General features: G+C 36.6%; 1 protein-coding gene across 1 annotated transcript in view; it reads right to left on the bottom strand.

The window, feature by feature from the left end:
• The window catches only part of LOC115835067 (UDP-glucose:glycoprotein glucosyltransferase 2-like), a 174528-nt gene that overhangs the window by 123726 nt on the left and 33398 nt on the right, over positions 1-17404 (bottom strand). Inside the window, 2 exon segments of the mRNA XM_030812463.1 lie at positions 2823-2895; positions 6279-6375. Of these exon segments, the coding sequence (XP_030668323.1) occupies positions 2823-2895; positions 6279-6375 (170 nt within the window).

The following is a 17404-nucleotide window of genomic DNA, read 5'->3' as shown; positions in this document are numbered from 1 at the left end:
TATACCTAATGCTAAATGACGAGTTAATGGGTGCAGCACACCAACATGGCACATGTATACATATGCAACAAACCTGCACATTGTGCACATGTACCCTAAAACTTAAAGTATAATAATAATAAAATTTAAAAAAAAGAAAAAAAAGAAAAAAATAGAAGCTGAAATAAAATAAAATAAAAATAAAAATAGCCCAGTGTTTCACATGATCTTTTGGAGAAAATGCAATTTAATCCCATAAAAAGTTATATTCAAAAGAGAAAAGAACTATAAATTCCAAGATGTTGAGATAGCTGAAAATGGAATAAAAATGTATTGTTAGCTGCTAAATAAATACCTTACTTAGAATAAATCCATTTTGTAAGATGTATTAACATTTTAAGGCCACTAGAGTATACTGTCTGGCCAACATACTTTAAAAATGTAACACAGTTATCCATATAAATTAGCATAGTCTCCAAAAATCTTACCCTTACTGTATATAGTTATCTACTCATCACCAGGAGAACCAACCTGAGAGTTCTTCATACATGACTGTAATACTAAACAAGAACTAAAGGTGTTAATAAAAATATTTCTTTAATTAATTTTGCCTGGATAAAGAAATCATAAACTTTCACTTGTAAATAAGGGAAAATGTACATGAAATTACAGCCATTCCCATTTGCAAGTATTCATAGAGCACTCACCATCCTATTCCTTGTCTTCAATCAGCGTGGCAGGAAAAAGAAAGGGGGGATATAACTTTAATTTTTGAAAGGTTACTTACATGTGTATATGAAATGGTAATTTGCAGTACAGAAAATTTGAGTAATAAATGTTTTCTCTTCTTTTGGGCTATACATTTGTTCAAGCTAAAGATCCAATATTATCAATGATTTTTGTAACCCATCAGATCAGTAAAGTTCTAGATTCTATAAAGTTTTTAGTTTTCTGTCAGAACTTTATCAACTCGTGTTTCTCTAAGCACACTAAGTCAAATTTAACATATGAAAAGTGATTTTAAGTATCTCATACTTTATGAATGTCAGATGTATTAGAACTCCTTAAAAATAAAGAAACCAATATAATAAAGAGGAATATTTACCACAGCTTGCCAAGTTAATTAAAAAGCGGTAAAAATAACAGAGTTTAAAAATAGTAAATATTAGCTAACATTATTACTACAATATATATTTTAAAAAATAATGATTTACTTAATTTTTTTCCTCAAAAGAAATTCAATTTAGGCAGTATTTTTTTCTTCGCAGCATTTTGTGAAACTATTTTAACAAATAATAACTTAATAATTATAATTTTCATTAATTTTATTCATGTTTAACAAACAACATTAATGCTTATTATATGCCATGAATTGTTAAAAATACTTTATTAGTAAATTATATTATTTATTCTCTCCAAATTTAGAAACTTCCTAAACAAGTATGTACTATACCAATTATTTACTTGACTTTTATGGCAGCTCTGTTAGAATAAAGAAAATTACTACTTTCAAATACAGGAAATCATAATTTGTATGGTGATAGCACCATATAGTGCAAATGAAGAACAGGATCAAAAAATGCTACAAGGCTAATATTTAACAATTTATTTGTTGCCTTATGTTTGTTGTTTCATGTCTTTGAGGTTTAGCCATTCTATAAATGAACTTTATTTATGGGACAAATAATTTATTCTGGGTAAAAGGAGAAAATAAATACATGCGTATTTAACAGCGACCAACCATAGGTATCAAAAGTCTTAAATTTCAAATTTTCTAGTTATCCCAGGGACACCACCGGAGTTTCAGAAATAAAATCCCACTCTCAATGTAAACATAACAGTTGTATCTAACTAATGAAAACACTTCCATCTTTATGATTAATATGAAAATAAACTTCAATATTAAGTAATTCAATATATGGCAAAGGTTTCAGAATTTTTTATAAAGAGCTGTTATAATTAGTAAAAAAGATAAACAAATGAGCACAAGTTAGGAACAAGCAATTTACACAAGAAGAAATTCTAAGGCCAATAAACATGAAAAAAAGTTAATCCGTGCAATAATAAACTGCCAATAGTTGACTTTCTTGGAGACAAATTATAAAATTGGTTCAGTCCAGTGAATTAAATACACTTAAAAAAAAAAAAAAAGAAACACCATTTCATTTATTAAACTGAAAAAGTTTAAAAAATAGTATGAGTGGTTATTAAAGTTCTGGGAAATGAACAGATTTCACATCCTGGGGTGAGTGTCCATGTTAATACAATTTTATGAGGGTAGTTTACAAGTATGAATCAAAAATTTCAAGAAGTACATATACTTTAGCAACTATTTTCCCGAAATTTGTGCTAAGGAAAGTCTGCAATGCACACAAACTGGTACACACACACAAAAAAATTAAATGAAAAAGTAGGGAAAGAATTTAAAGTCCCGTTCTATGGGACTGTTTCAATAAATGATGGACTATCCACAAGATGTGAAAAAAACAGGTACACACTATGGTTCTACTGTGCAAAACAATATGCTGTGTATGCATTTATTTGATGCTATAAAAATATTCACAGAAAGACTGGAAAAACATACTGTACACCAAAATACTATGAGTTATCTCTTTCATTGTGAAATTAGTGATTAGTTTTAAAGGTTGTGCGTTTTTGCTTTCCGTAGCTTTTTGACATTAGCCATATGTTACTTCTGTAATAAATAAAAACAATCGTGTGTGTGTGTGTTTGTACTTTCTACATAAAAGAAAGGTGAAACATATGGCAAAACAGTATATCAAATTAATTCCTTAAAAACAAATGGGTATAATAATACCAATTTCATTTCTATTCAGACTTACTTTAGTTTCCAAAAGAGAAATCCTTGAACTTCATTTGTTTCCGTCTCATCCTCTACAGTAGTATTAGTCACAGCTACATTTTGGAAATAAAACAAAAATATTTTCAGACTGGGAAAAGAACATGTAATCAAAAATTAGAAGAACTTGGCCAGGTGTGGCAGCTCACGCCTGTAATCCCAGCACTTTGGGAGGCCGAGGTGGATGAATCACTTGAGCTCACGAGTTCAAGACCAGCCCAACACGGTGAAACCTTCTCTACTAAAAATACAAAAATTGGCCGGGCGCGGTGGCTCACACTTGTAATCCCAGCACTTTGAGAGGCCGAGGCGGGCGGATCACGAGGTCAGGAGATCGAGACCACGGTGAAACCCCGTCTCTACTAAAAATACAAAAAATTAGCCGGGCGTGGTGGCAGGCGCCTGTAGTCCCAGCTACTAGGAGAGGCTGAGGCAGGAGAATGGCGTGAACCCGGGAGGCGGAGCTTGCAGTCAGCCGAGATTGCGCCACTGCACTCCAGCCTGGGAGACAGAGCGAGACTCCGTCTCAAAAAAAAAAAAAAAAAATACAAAAATTAGCCAGGCGTTGTGGCATGCACCTGCAGTCTCAGCTACTTGGGAGGCAGGAGAATGGCTTGAGCCTGGGAGGTGGAGGTTGCAGTGGACTGAGATCACGCCACTGCACTCCAGCCTGGGTGACAGAGTAAGACTGTCTCTAAAAAAAAAAAAAAAAATTAGAACTCACAACGAAATGAAATTCCATTTGTTTTACCTTGTTTTTCCTTCACGGACCAGATTAATACATATATATGCATGTGTACAGGCTAACATTCCTAAGTGTGAGCTGTCTTTTTGAACATGCTTGATTAAATACTTAGCAACTATAATACAGTGCTTTATAGATTAGTTAATAGTCAAGTTCTATTTTATAATCAGAAATAACCCAAAGGCCTGTAACAAATGCTGGGTTTAGCTTTTAAGTGAGGCAGGAAGTCCAAACCCTAAGTTTAAATATAAGTTCCTACATATTTCCAACACCTTTAAAGATAATCAAGGAATATTTAGAAAGACACCAAAACTCATGGTCTCAAAGAATAAAGATATAATATTTTATAGTCATTTCCCTTCTCCCTTACATACCAAATAATTATACTATACAGACTGGTTGGTGGAATATGTGAAGGCTGCTTTAGGATCATAAAGACTGTGACCTCTTACAGTGTGTGGGGTGGCTATCAGAGTGCATCAGAGGTCAGCAATTATGCTTACCCTTTCTTACTTTTCTGAAACTCTGAATCTCTAGGACTATAAGTAAAAACAACCCTGGGTACTTTGATCTAGTCATCCTTTTCCTCTTGTTTGTTAATTCATTCATTGAGCAAACATTTATTGACTGCTTACTATGAGGTGTCTATGACAGGATAGACACCAAGAACAACAGAGACACAAAAGATACAGACCATGAACTTTTCTAAAAGAAGGCACGGAAAGATATGGGATATAGAAAAGAGAAGAGCATTCTCTAACAGAGCAGCAAGATAGGCAGCCATCTAAGAGGCACAGACTGATATATTTGAGTCTTAAAAGATATGAAGTCTGGCCAGGTGCGGTGGCTCAAGCCTGTAATCCCAGCACTTTGGGAGGCTGAGGTGGGTGAATCACAAGGTCAGTTCAAGACCAGCCTGGCCAACATGGTGAAAACCTGTCTCTACTAAAAATACAAAAATTAGCCAGGTATGGTGGCAGGCACATGTAATCCTAGCTACTCAGGAGGCTGAGGCAAGAGAATTGCTTCAATCTGGGAGGCGGAGGTTGCAGTGAGCCGAGATTGCACCACTGCACTCCAGCCTGGGTGACAGAGCAATGATTCCATCTCAGGAAAACAAAGATATGAAGTCTTTAGAGGAAATGAAAGAAGCGAAGACAGTGGTAGGTGGAAGGAACAGCATATGCTAAGGGATGAATGTAGGAGAGGTCAAAGACTTCCCATGGAGCCCATGCATAAAAGCACCCAGGGAACAGAAAATTATTCTAAATAATAAGTAGTTTAGTGTTTCAGGCAAGAGGACACAAATTAGAGAGGGCTGAAGGACAGTAAAAAGGCAGTAAGAAATCAGACTGTGAAAAGCTTTGTTTGCTATGTTCTGAATTTTTGAGGTTATAGGGAGCCACTAAAGGATTTAACCAGTGGAATCACAAAGTCAGATTTTTCAACATCAGAAGTTCATTTGGAAAGTACTGTGGAGATTAGATTGATTAATCTGTTTTGAGGGGTGGTGAGATTGAGGGCACTGAAGACCTAAGATCAGACAGATGGCTAGTTAAAGGTCTGATACATGTATACAGAGAGAAAAAAAGAACTGCACTAAGGAGTGGCAACTAGAATTGACAGGCGAAGACATATTCCAAGTGTGTGTAAAAGGCTGATGACAGAATGCAGTGCATAATAATACAGATGATACATATGTCACCATCTGACTTTTTAAAGAAAATTCTATAAGCGCAAGAATAGCTAAAAATGCCTTAAATTACTATCGTGACTATAAGAGAGTAAATTATAAAGCATTGTAGAGCTATACACAAGCTATACAGAAATACATAAAATCAGAGTATTATTTTTACTATACTTTTTCAGTAACTCTTTAACCAAAAATATTTAAATTACAGTAATACAGATCTTTATTTGAAGCACATTCAGTAGGAGGAGCCAGAGAGAAGTCTGTGATGAAAGCAGGGCCTCTATATGAAAAAACAAAGTTGAAGCAGGAGCCTCATCTGAGTGCATATAAGAGAATAAATGTAAAACTCTTAACCAAGAATCAGGCATAAATAAATTTGACATGAACCAGGTAATAGAAGACTTCCATAAGTGTTCTGAGAACTTGTTCAGTTTATTTAAGTCTCCAGAGTCTCTTCATCTAGAGTATACATTTAGTTCATAGAATACAGATAGATATTGGTTAGTAGATCACAAATCTAATGAATCTACCTCATCTAAACAATTCATAGGCCTCTGTCATCCTGCTTCAGGAAAGAAAAAATAAAACTACCATCCTAATTTCATTACAAATAAATATTTCAGACAAAACTTCCTTACATGGGCGAGACCCAGATGCCTATGCCAGTCACCTCTAGCAATAATCAGCCTCATCTATTGCCACAGTGTACCTTACATATACTATCAATTGTTATATGGTGCTGAAATGGTTGGGAGCCCATCGGGTATAAGCAAAATAACATACAATTTCATATTTTTAAAGAAATTTTGATAACCAATAATCTTAAATACATTTCTTTCAGCTTAAAATTTAATTCCAAATTTTAATGAAGAATAGGTCCACCCCATCTCTAGCCTCAAATGAACATATGTAGGATTATACTCATTAAATTTTTAAAAAACGAAAGTATGTAAAAGCCTCCAACTTTTCATTCTACTCAAGTGCTGAGATAGAGAACTTACTTTTAACTTGGGTATCATCCAGTGCTTTGTATTCTGTACTCTTAATTGCTAGCTCCACACCATACCCAGATAAGTACATTTTCCGTGAGCTTGGTTTCTGTGCAAACACATTTATTTTATAAAAAGAGAAAACAGTCAAACATCTTGTTTTAAAGTCAGTACCACGATGTATTCGGACACAAGGGTAAATTAGTAATATTGAAGGTTTTTAATCACTGTGAAAAATTTGGGGGTTGTTTACATTGTCTCTAGCCTATCAAGGAACTAGAATTTGGTTAATGACTACTCTGTAAAAGCTTTGTCATGACTACTGTTTTAATTACTTTTTAATTTTTACAATTAAAATAAAAAATATCTGATCTTTTTCTGTTATTTCTTCAATGATGAGTTAATTAACAGAGGATCCAATACAGACAAGTTTCAACAAAACTGTTTTCCTTTTTGGGGATCCCCAAAAGATTTGCAAAACCAAAAATGTTCTTCACTTGCTGGTTGTCTAGATGTAGGACAACTAGAGTGCTGCCAAAAGCAAACACTGGAAAGTAGTGGCAAAGGAGACAAAAAAAGTTAGTGCCGTGAAATACCTGATAAAAGTTTTCTTTGTTTCTCAATGATTAAAACATACCAAATGCCACAAATTAACATCTGTTCTTGCAGTAAGGAGCTACAGTTCACTAAAACGGAGTGGTCCGAAATGTTTATGATCAGAATTTTAGTACCTTTAATTTTGTTCTTTCTATAAAGGGCAAATATTAAATGTACTCCTAGAGATTACCTCATCAAGCAAGAGAAGTCACCATATTTTATTCAAAAGGAAGAAACCTGGATGAACACACATAATAGTTTTAAAGTTGTTCCCGCTTCCAGACTGAAGTTCTTGTTGGCTGTACTGCAACCATTATCATTTGGCATATCTCAAGGGGTTAGAAAACCACTTTAACCTAGAGCTCAGCAAACTCCCTGGAAGATGCCATGTGTCTTTGCTTAATTCAGGTTTGCATAGGGACAGTTTTGCATGATAGAGGAAAAGGTAGAGATTGGAGGGAAGGAGAACTTTAGTAGTGTGTTATTCTTTGTATTCTCTTCTTTCCTCCCTAAACTTTCTACCAAGCCTTATTGATATGCATATGGCCAGAGTAACTGTTCTTTGGCCTGTTCTATTTCCAAGTAAGAATATGTAAAAGTTAGCTTCAGATATTCAGACAAATACTTAACACTGCTGCCCACACTAAAATTTAATTTGCTAATTTCTCAGGCCCACATTATATGAAAGATAGCATGTAGAAAATGGGTTATTTATAATTACAGTAATCTGACAAAGATGAAAATTTTTAGAGTTTTCAATTTCATAACAGCTCAATTTAAAACTACATTTTGAGTATCTAGTCAAAAGACCAATCAGTTGGTGGCTAAGTGAATCTAAACTATAAGGCCATGTATCTTGTTATAGTTCATAAAAGAAATGCAATTTCACATAGTCAATTTCCATTATCAGTTCTGGAAAGTTATTAGCTCCTCAGTAATAACAATGTTTCCTAAATTCATACTTACTTTCCTCATTTGGAAATGTGTTGATATAAAATTTGAATTGTAATCCTGTAGTTTAGTAAGTTTGGATTTGCAAACCAAACTACCAGATCAACAGGTTAAAAAAAAATCTTTGTTTTTCTATTTCTTTTTCCCCCACGAAAAGGCTTTTTTTCCCCCCACAAAAAGGCATATGTTAAAAGCGTAGCATAAATATGTCTATTTTTATTAGAATTACATGTTAACTAGATTTACATTACAGTTATTTTGAACATAAAAGATGTCATTCATTAAATATAAGGCTATAATTTGATGTTACTAAATGCCCAGATAGTTAATATGATTTTACAGAAGCACACTTAATGGTCACATTCTCTATGTCAGGCCTCTGAGCCCAAGCCAAGCCATCGCATCCCCTGTGACTTGCACGTATATGCCCAGATGGCCTGAAGTAACTGAGGAATCACAAAAGAAATGAAAACACCCTGCCCTGCCTTAACTGATGACATTCCACCACAAAAGAAGTGTAAATGGCCAGTCCTTGCCTTAAGTGATGACACTACCTTGTGAAAGTCCTTTTCCTGGCTCATCCTGGCTCAAAAAGCTCCCCCACGGAGCACCTTGCGACCCCCATTCCTGCCCGCCAGAGAACAAACCCCCTTTGACTATAATTTTCCTTTACCTGCCCAAATCTTATAAAATGGCCCCACCCCTATCTCCCTTCGCTGACTCTCTTTTCGGACTCAGCCTGCCTGCACCCAGGTGAAATAAACAGCCATGTTGCTCACACAAAGCCTGTTTGGTGGTCTCTTCACACGGACGCGCATGAAACTCTAAATAATAACTTGAGACCGATTCTCAACAGATGGGCATAGCTCCCCAGGGGCATGTTAGAACCACTTGGGAGAACATTTAAAAAAGACAGACAATTAACAACAACAAGGTTCCTTGCACAGGTTTACTTATAGATTTTCTTATAGATTTTTATAAGAAATAGCTATTTTATAGACATCTACTTTTATAGATAGTTACAGATTTTCTCCCACCTTGCCACCTGAAACAGCAAGTCCAGCCTCTCCTCTTCCATTTCCTCCTCAGCCTACTCAACATGACTATGAGGATAAAGACCTTTATGATGATCCACTTCTATTTAATGAAAAATATATTTTCTCTTCCTTATGACTTTCTTAATAACATTACTTATCTAGCTTACTCTACTGTAAGAATTACAGAATATAATAATACATGTGACATGAAAAATATGTGTTAACTGACTGTTTCTGCTATCAGTAAGGCATCCAGTCAACAGTAGGTTATTAGTACTTAAGTTTTAGTGGAGTCCAAAGTTATACGTATATTTTTTAACAACATGAGGGGTCAGTATCTCCAACTCACACATGCTTAGGGGTAAACTGTACTTGTATCTCCCACTCCCATTCCTATTCTCATTTGCCTCTCAGCTCTGCCTTACCTGATAGAGAATCATAGTCTTAAGGTGCTACTGTTATTGATGGGAATGTATCCATCCTTCTAGCAAACTCAGTTGGGAAAAATTGAGAATTATTGGCATAAGATGAGGAGACAATATAAAATGTTTTGAGTGCACACTATAGACCCATGACTCTGTCCTCTTCTTTTACATTTATTTTTTCTGAAAACACTTTCATCACCATCTAACATAAATCTGTTTTACATCTCTTGCCACTAAAATTGAAGTTCTCTGAGAATAAGGGATGTTTCTCTCTTATTCACTGCTACATGAACCAATGCCTGGCACAGAGGCATCCAAATATTTATGAAATTAATGACTTAAATATGTAATCATTTACGAAATGTACACACACCCACACTTTCTCTTTATCTCACTTTACAGATAATCTTTATGTAGATTATGCAAATATCTATATGCCAACACACTCAAGAATATTTAAGATTTTCCACTTCTACTAAATAGCAATAACTCACTCAGAATTATACAATGAACAATTAAAATTGAGAATGTGAAGAACACTGAGGGAAAAAAATATATTTTATATGATGTTATTGTAGGGCAAGTCCCCAAAAGATCTTGGCAACCCAGCTCTTCCTCGCTTTCTTACTTGTAAATCTCAGAATAACTGTAGAATGATGTGCTAGAAGTGCAAGAAATATGAAGAGCCAAGCTCTGTTCCCATCGCTCCTAGAACAAGATGTCTTGAGATGCTTTAGCACAGCTCATCAAGCTGCTCCTAGGTATAAAACCCAGGGCAGAGCAGGCTTTCAGAGTTCCTCAGCTGTGGTGCAACATGAACGACGTGCACGTGAGACTCCATCCATCCTGGACGGCTATCCTAAGCTTTGGGGGATGAGCTTGCCATGAATCCTTAGGTGTCTATTGTCCCTTGCTGCCTGTCTGTGAGTAATAAAGTTGCTTCCCTAAACTTGTTGTGCGAGTGTTCTGTCTCACCAGACTCATGCTAGTGGATTGATACTGGTACACAGTATTGGCAAGGTGTTTACAGTCCTCCCCGGGATTGATACCAGTGCACAGTGAACTTGCATTATAAAATTATCAAATATATAAAACAAAATTAAGATACTGAAATAAGCTACTTATCTTCTATCACCAGTACTAAGCACAGTGCCCAACTTACAGGCATTTGTGGAAGATTATTATAAAGGTCACAAATGAATAACTCCTTCCCATGTCCAGACTCCTTTGCAATGTGACCTTGCTACTCCTCACCAGAAAATTGAGTCTATTTTTCCATTCTTTTGAACCTGGCTGGCCTTGTGACTTGCTTTGACTAACACAAGGTGGCAGAAGTATCACTGTATGAGTTCTTGGGCATAGCGTTTAAGAGGTATTGCAAGTTCTACTCTTTTCTTTTTGGGACCCTAAGCCATCGTGATGTGAAGAATCATAGTCTAACTCTTGGAAGATGAAAGGCCATGTAGAAAAGACAAGAAACTCCAGCTAACAGCCTCAATTGCCACACAGGTCTGTCAGAATAACTCGAATCCCCAAGCTCTAATCCAGTACTGAATGACCCCCACTGCATGAACAATACCAGCAGAAAAAGTGCCCCGACTGTCAACCCACAGAATAAAGAGAAACAGTAAGTCAATATTGCCTTAAGCCACTAAATTTTGAGAAGATTTGTTACAAGGCAGTTCAGACACAGACACAGCATCTAATAAATGTGCATGGAGGAAAGAAAGAAGGAAGAGATGACAGATTCCTCTAACAAATTTCTAATTCAAAGAATACCTAGTTTCCTCATAAATAGTAGTAACTTAAGAGTTTTTCATCCTCTACAATCATATATTACTGCTTTGAGAAGTTATAAGGTAGCTTCAATTAGCACTAAGAAACTTAATTTTGGATTCCCCATGTAAGCAGCAAAGCTATGGTATCAAAGTAACTCTAGGAAAAAAAAAACATTTGTTTTTTGGATTTTTTATTTTTAATTATTATGGATACAGAAAAGTTGCACATATTTATAGGGTATATGTTATAATTTGATACAAATATACAAAATGTAATGATCAAATCAGGGTATTTGGGATATCTATCACCTCAAACATTTTATCATTTCTTTGTGTTAGGAACATTCCAATTTTTGAAGTCAGGGAGACAGAGACTAGAATGATGGTAGTTACCAGAAGATGGAAAAACTAGTGGGGATGTGGGGATTAAGAGGGGATGGTTAATGGGTATAAAAATACAGTTAGGAAGAATAACATCTAGTGTTCAGCAGCACAATCGAGTGACTATGGTTAATAATTTATTGTATATTTCAAAACAAGGAAAAATAATTTTATAAGCATTACATCCTTATTAAAGAGCCACCTAATTATGACCTCCTCTCTCAGAACTAGAATGTCTCATCTTTCTCTTTCTTTAGTGGACAGATATCAGAGGGCCTCAGAATCATATGCTATATATTCCCAACCAATGTGCCAGATCTAATGAAAGATCTCCAGGAGTGAGAGCACTGTATTATTTAAAAGAACACTCCAATTGGTGTTGAGGTAGAGAATGAGACTGATAATGGAAAACAAAATAACCTTTGACTTTATTTTTAAAGTTTTATTACTTAAAAAATAAACTTGAAAAGATAAAATGTTAGCTGTCAATTCTGGGTAGTATATACAAAAATGTTGATTATTTTTAGGCTTTTTGTATTAGAAAATTTTCTGAAGAAAAAATAAAGCAGATGGAACGAGAATGATAACAGAAGAAAAAGGCACCTGTGGGAAAGTGAACATCTGAATACCTAGGACAGATACCACCATATGCTAGTGAAGCTGGTAAAGATATTTAGCTAGAAATCTATAAAGCTTGCTAAAGGCTAAATATGGGTTAACGTGAGAGGGTGAAGCCCCTGGTAGCTCCAGACATAGCAAGGCTGAAACCCTCTTGCACAGGGAAGACTGGGGAAGGTCCTGAGAAAGCTTCTACTCTAATGCTGACAGGCAGAGAGGAAAGAAAAATCACTGCTGAAATCCACTTCAGACCTATCTCCCCTACGGAACCAAAGCCTTAATCTTCAGAGGCAAGGGCAACAAAATTGCAGCTATGTAGTGTACTGGTGGAAGCCCACTGAAGACGGGAGAAATGGAATAGACGAAAGCCTTAATCTGAAGGAGGGACAGGAATACCTGCCAGGCCCAACATTCTGAGAGAGGATCAGAAACCTTGAGGCCCAAATTTACAGTCTGCCTAGAAAGGAAACTTAATTGGAACATCAGAGAATATCCCCTTCCTTACCTGCCCCCTCACCTTCACCTCAAGGCCAGTCTAACAAGGGTTGAGTAAAGATAACACTGAAATACAGGTGGGAAAGCTATAAGAAACACATTGTCTTTGGGGAGCTGTACAAAGGGAAGATCCAAATCTAAGTGGGGAGACCTAAAGCCAAGTGAACCACAAACGTGAAACCCAACCCAACTCCTGACCAGAACAGCTCACTCCTGCATACATGAAAGGCATGGCCTACACTAAAGGCACGGTCAAGGCTCCTACACACAATGTTGAGCTTTCAACAACAACAAAAATCACAAGATGTCCAAGAAGTCAAGGGAACAAAAGTCTGAAGAGACAAATCAATCAACAATTTCAAAATCAGATGTAAAAAGAAGTTGAAACTTTCAGGAGGGAATTTAAAATAACGATTAACATGTTAAATGCTCTAATGAAAAAAGTAGAACATATGAATGATAAGAGAGGCAAATTCATCACACATATTAAAACTGTAAGAAGGAGCCAAATGGCAATGACAGAAATTAAAAGCACTGTAACAGAAGTAAAGAATGCCTTCAACAGAGTCATAAGTAAACTTGATATAGCCAAAGAAAGAATTGGCTGGCCGGGCGCAGTGGCTCATCCCTGTAATCCCAGCACTATGGGAGGCTGAGGTGGATGGATCGCCTGAGGTCAGGAGTTCGAGACCAGCCTGACCAACATGGAGAAACCATGTCTCTACTAAAAACACAAAAAACTAGCCAGGCATGGTGGTGTGTGCCTGTAATCCCAGCTACTTGGGGGCTGAGGCAGGAGAATCGCTTGAACCCAGGAGGCGGAGGCTGCAGTGAGCTGAGATCGCACCACTGCATTCAAGCCTGGGGGACAGAGCGAGACTCTGCCTCAAGAAAAAAAAAAAAAAAGGAATTGGTTAACTACAAGGCAGTTCAATAGAAATTATTCAAATTGAATTTAGGAAGAAAAAGTAGTAGAGAAAGAAAGGAAAAAATCCAAAAAGCAAACAACAGCAAGAAACTGAGCAGAACACTCAGGAGCTGTGAGATAGTAGCACACATGGGAAACATCATGAGTGCCTAAAGGGAGAAATATGCCTCAGGACAAAGACAAAGAGGAAAGGCAGGACTGCCGTCCCCAGTCTTGGAAATTCTAACTCTGCTCTGTAACTTGAAGAGGAGAGAACACCTCCAAATTCATTCTAGGAGGCCAGCATTACCTTGATACCAAAACAAGACAAGGACACAACAAAAAAAGAAAACTATATGCCAATATCACTAAGAAACACAGATGTAAAAATCCTCAACAACATATTAGCAAAATGAATTCAGCAACAACTTAAAAAGATTATGCACCATGATCAAGTGAGATTCATCCCAGGGATACAGGATAGTTCAGTATACACAAATCAATAAATGTAATACACCATATTAAAAGAACCAAGAACACAAAAACCATATGGCAGTTTAAATATGTGCTGAAAAGGCATTTGATTAAATTCAACATCTCTTTCTGACAAGTAACTCCCCCACAACAAACTAGGTATAGAGGGAACATACCTCAAAATAATTAAGGCCATATATGACAAGTCCACAGCTAATATCATATGGAAACAGGGAATAATTGAAAGCCATCCCTCAAAGATCTGGAACAAGACAAGAATGCCCCCTTTCACTATTTTTATTCAATGTAATACTAGAAGCCTTAGCCAGAGTAATAAGGCAAGAGAAATAAAGGGCATCCAAATTGGAAAGGAAGAAGTAAAATTACCCTTGTCTGCAAACAATATGATCTTATATTAGAAAAACCTAAAGACTCCACCAAAAAACTGTTTGAACCAATAAATGAATTCAGTAAAGTTACAAGATATAAAATCAATATACAAAATTCAGTACTATTTATATACACAAACAGCAAACAACATTCTGAAAACGTTACAATAGTTACAAATAATATGAAATACCTAGGAATTAATTTAACCAAAAAAGTGAAAGACCTATATTAATACAAAGAAAACTACAACACTGATGAAAGGAATCGAAGAGAACACCAAAAAATGGAAAGATATTCCATGTTCATGGATTAGAATTCATATTCAGACAAATGCACCAATGGAACAGAATAGAGAACTCAGATGTAAATCTACACATTTGGAACCAACTCATCTTCGACAAACATGCCAAGATCATACACTGGGGAAAGAGCAGTCCTTTCAATATGAAAACTGAACAACCATAATGCGGAAGAATGAAACTAACTAGACCACTATGTCTCACCATATACAAATATCAAATCAAAATTGATTGAAGACTTAAATATAAGACCCAAAACTATGAAATGACTAGAGGAAAATATTGAAGAAATGCTCCAGGACATTGGTCTGGGCAAAAATTTTTTGTGTGAGACTTCAAAAGCACAGGCAACACAATTAAAAATAGACAAGTGGAGTTAACATCAAGCTAAAAATCTTCTACACAGCAAAGGAAACAATCAACACAGTGAAGAGCCAATCCACAGAATGGGAGAAAATATTTGACAAATACCCATCTGACAAGGGATTAATAATCAGAATATATAAGGAACTTAAACATACCCTTTATCACCACTCCTATTCAACATAGTCCTGAAAGTCTTGGCCAGAGCAACCAGGCAAGAGAGAAATAAAAGGCATCCAAATAGGAAAAGAGAAAGCCAACTATACCTGTTTGCAGACAACATGATTCCGTATCTAGACAATCCCATAGTCTCTGCACAAAAGCTCCTTGATCTGATAAACAACTTCAGCAAAGTTTCAGGATACAAAATCAATGTACAAAAATCACTAGCATTTTTATACAGCAACAACATCCAAACTGGCAGCCAAATCAGGAATGTAATCCCATTTACAATTGCCACAAAAATAAAATACTAATGACCACAACTAACTAGGGAGGTGAATCTCTACAACGAGAATTATTAATACAAAACACTGCTCAAGGAAATCAGAGATGACACAAACAAATGGAAAAACATTCCAGGCTCACAGGTTGGAAGAATCAATATTGTTGAAATAGCCACACTGCCAAAACAATTTACAGATTCAAGGCTATTCCTATCAAACTACCAATGACATTCTTCACAGAATTAGAGAAAGCTATTTTAAATTTCATATGGAACAAAAGAGCCTGAACAGTCAAGGCAATCCTAAGCAAAAAGAACAAAGCTGAAGGTTACAGTAACCAAAACAGCATGGTACTGGCATAAAAGCAGACATACAGAGCAATAGAACAGAATAGAGAGCCCAGAAATAATGTCACACACCTGCAGCCATCTGATTTTTGACAAAGCTGACAAAAGCAAGCAATGGGGAAAGAACTGCCTATTCAATAAATGGTGCTGGGAAAACTGGCTAGCCATACGCAGAAGACTGAAACTGGACTCCTTCATTATGCCATAAAAAAAATCAACTCAAAATGGATTAAAGCCTTAAATGTAAAGCCTAAAATTATAAAAATCCTCAGCCGGCCATGGTGGCTCAAGCTTGTAATCCCAGCACTTTGAGAGGCCGAGGCGGGCGGATCACGAGGTCAGAAGATTGAGACCATGGTGAAACCCCGTCTCTACTAAAAATACAAAAAATTAGCCGGGCATGGTGGCGGGTGCCTGTAGTCCCAGCTACTCGGAGAGGCTGAGGCAGGACAATGGCGTGAACCTGGGAGGCAGAGCTTGCAGTGAGCCGAGATCGCGCCACTGCACTCCAGCCTGGGTGACAGAGCGAGACTCCGTCTCCAAAATAAATAAATAAATAAAAATCCTCAGAAGATAACCTAGGAAATACCATTCTGGACATGGGCCCTGACAAAGATTTCATGATGAAGACACCAAAAGCAATTGCAACAAAAACAAAAATTGACGAATGGGACCTAATTAAACTAAAGAGCTTCTGCGCAGCAAAAGAAATTATCAACAGAGTAAACACGCAACCTACAGAATGGGAGAAAATATTTGCAAACTATGTATCTGACAAAGGTCTAATATCCAGAATCTACAAGGAACTTAAATTTACAAGCAAAAAATAAACAGCCCCATTAAAAAGTGAGCAAAGAATGGGCGCAGTGGCTCACGCCTGTAATCCCAGCACTTTGGGAGGCCGAGGCAGGTGGATCACGAGGTCAAAAGATCAACACCATCCTGGCCAACATGCTGATACCCTGTCTCCACTAAAAATATAAAAATTAGCTGGGCATGTGGTGGATGCCTGTAATCCCCGCTACTTGGGAGGTTGAGGCAGGAGAATTGCTTGAACCCAGGAGGCGGAGGTTGCAGTGAGCCGAGATTGCGCCACTGCACTCCAGCCTGGCAATAGAGCAAGATTCTGTCTAAAATAAATAAATAAAGTGAGCAAAGGACATGAACACTTTTCAAAAGAAGACATATGATATGGCCAAAAAGCATATGAAAATATGCTCAATATTACTAATCATTAGAGAAATGCAGATCAAAACCACAATGAGATACCATCTTGTATCAGTCAGAATGGCTACTATTAAAAAGTCAAAAAATAACAAGATCCTGGTGAGTTTGCAGAAAATAGTAAATGCACATACACTGCCGGTGGTACTGTAAACTAGTTCATTTAAAGCAGTGTGGCAATTCTCAAAGAATCTGAAATAGAACTACCATTCGACCCAGCAATTCCATAACTGGGTATATACCCAGAATATAAATTGCTCTACCATAAAAACACACGCATGCATATGTTCACTGCAACACTTTTCACAAAGCAAAAACATGGAAATCAACCTGAATGCCCATCAATAGTAAGATGGATAAAGAAAATGTGGTACATGTACACCACAAAATACTACACAGTGCATGC

The sequence above is a fragment of the Nomascus leucogenys genome, chromosome 5, assembly GCF_006542625.1.
Source record: "Nomascus leucogenys isolate Asia chromosome 5, Asia_NLE_v1, whole genome shotgun sequence".
Taxonomy (NCBI): domain Eukaryota; kingdom Metazoa; phylum Chordata; class Mammalia; order Primates; family Hylobatidae; genus Nomascus; species Nomascus leucogenys.
Note: the sequence above shows the minus strand (reverse complement) of the source record. Positions and strands in the feature narration are given on the sequence as shown.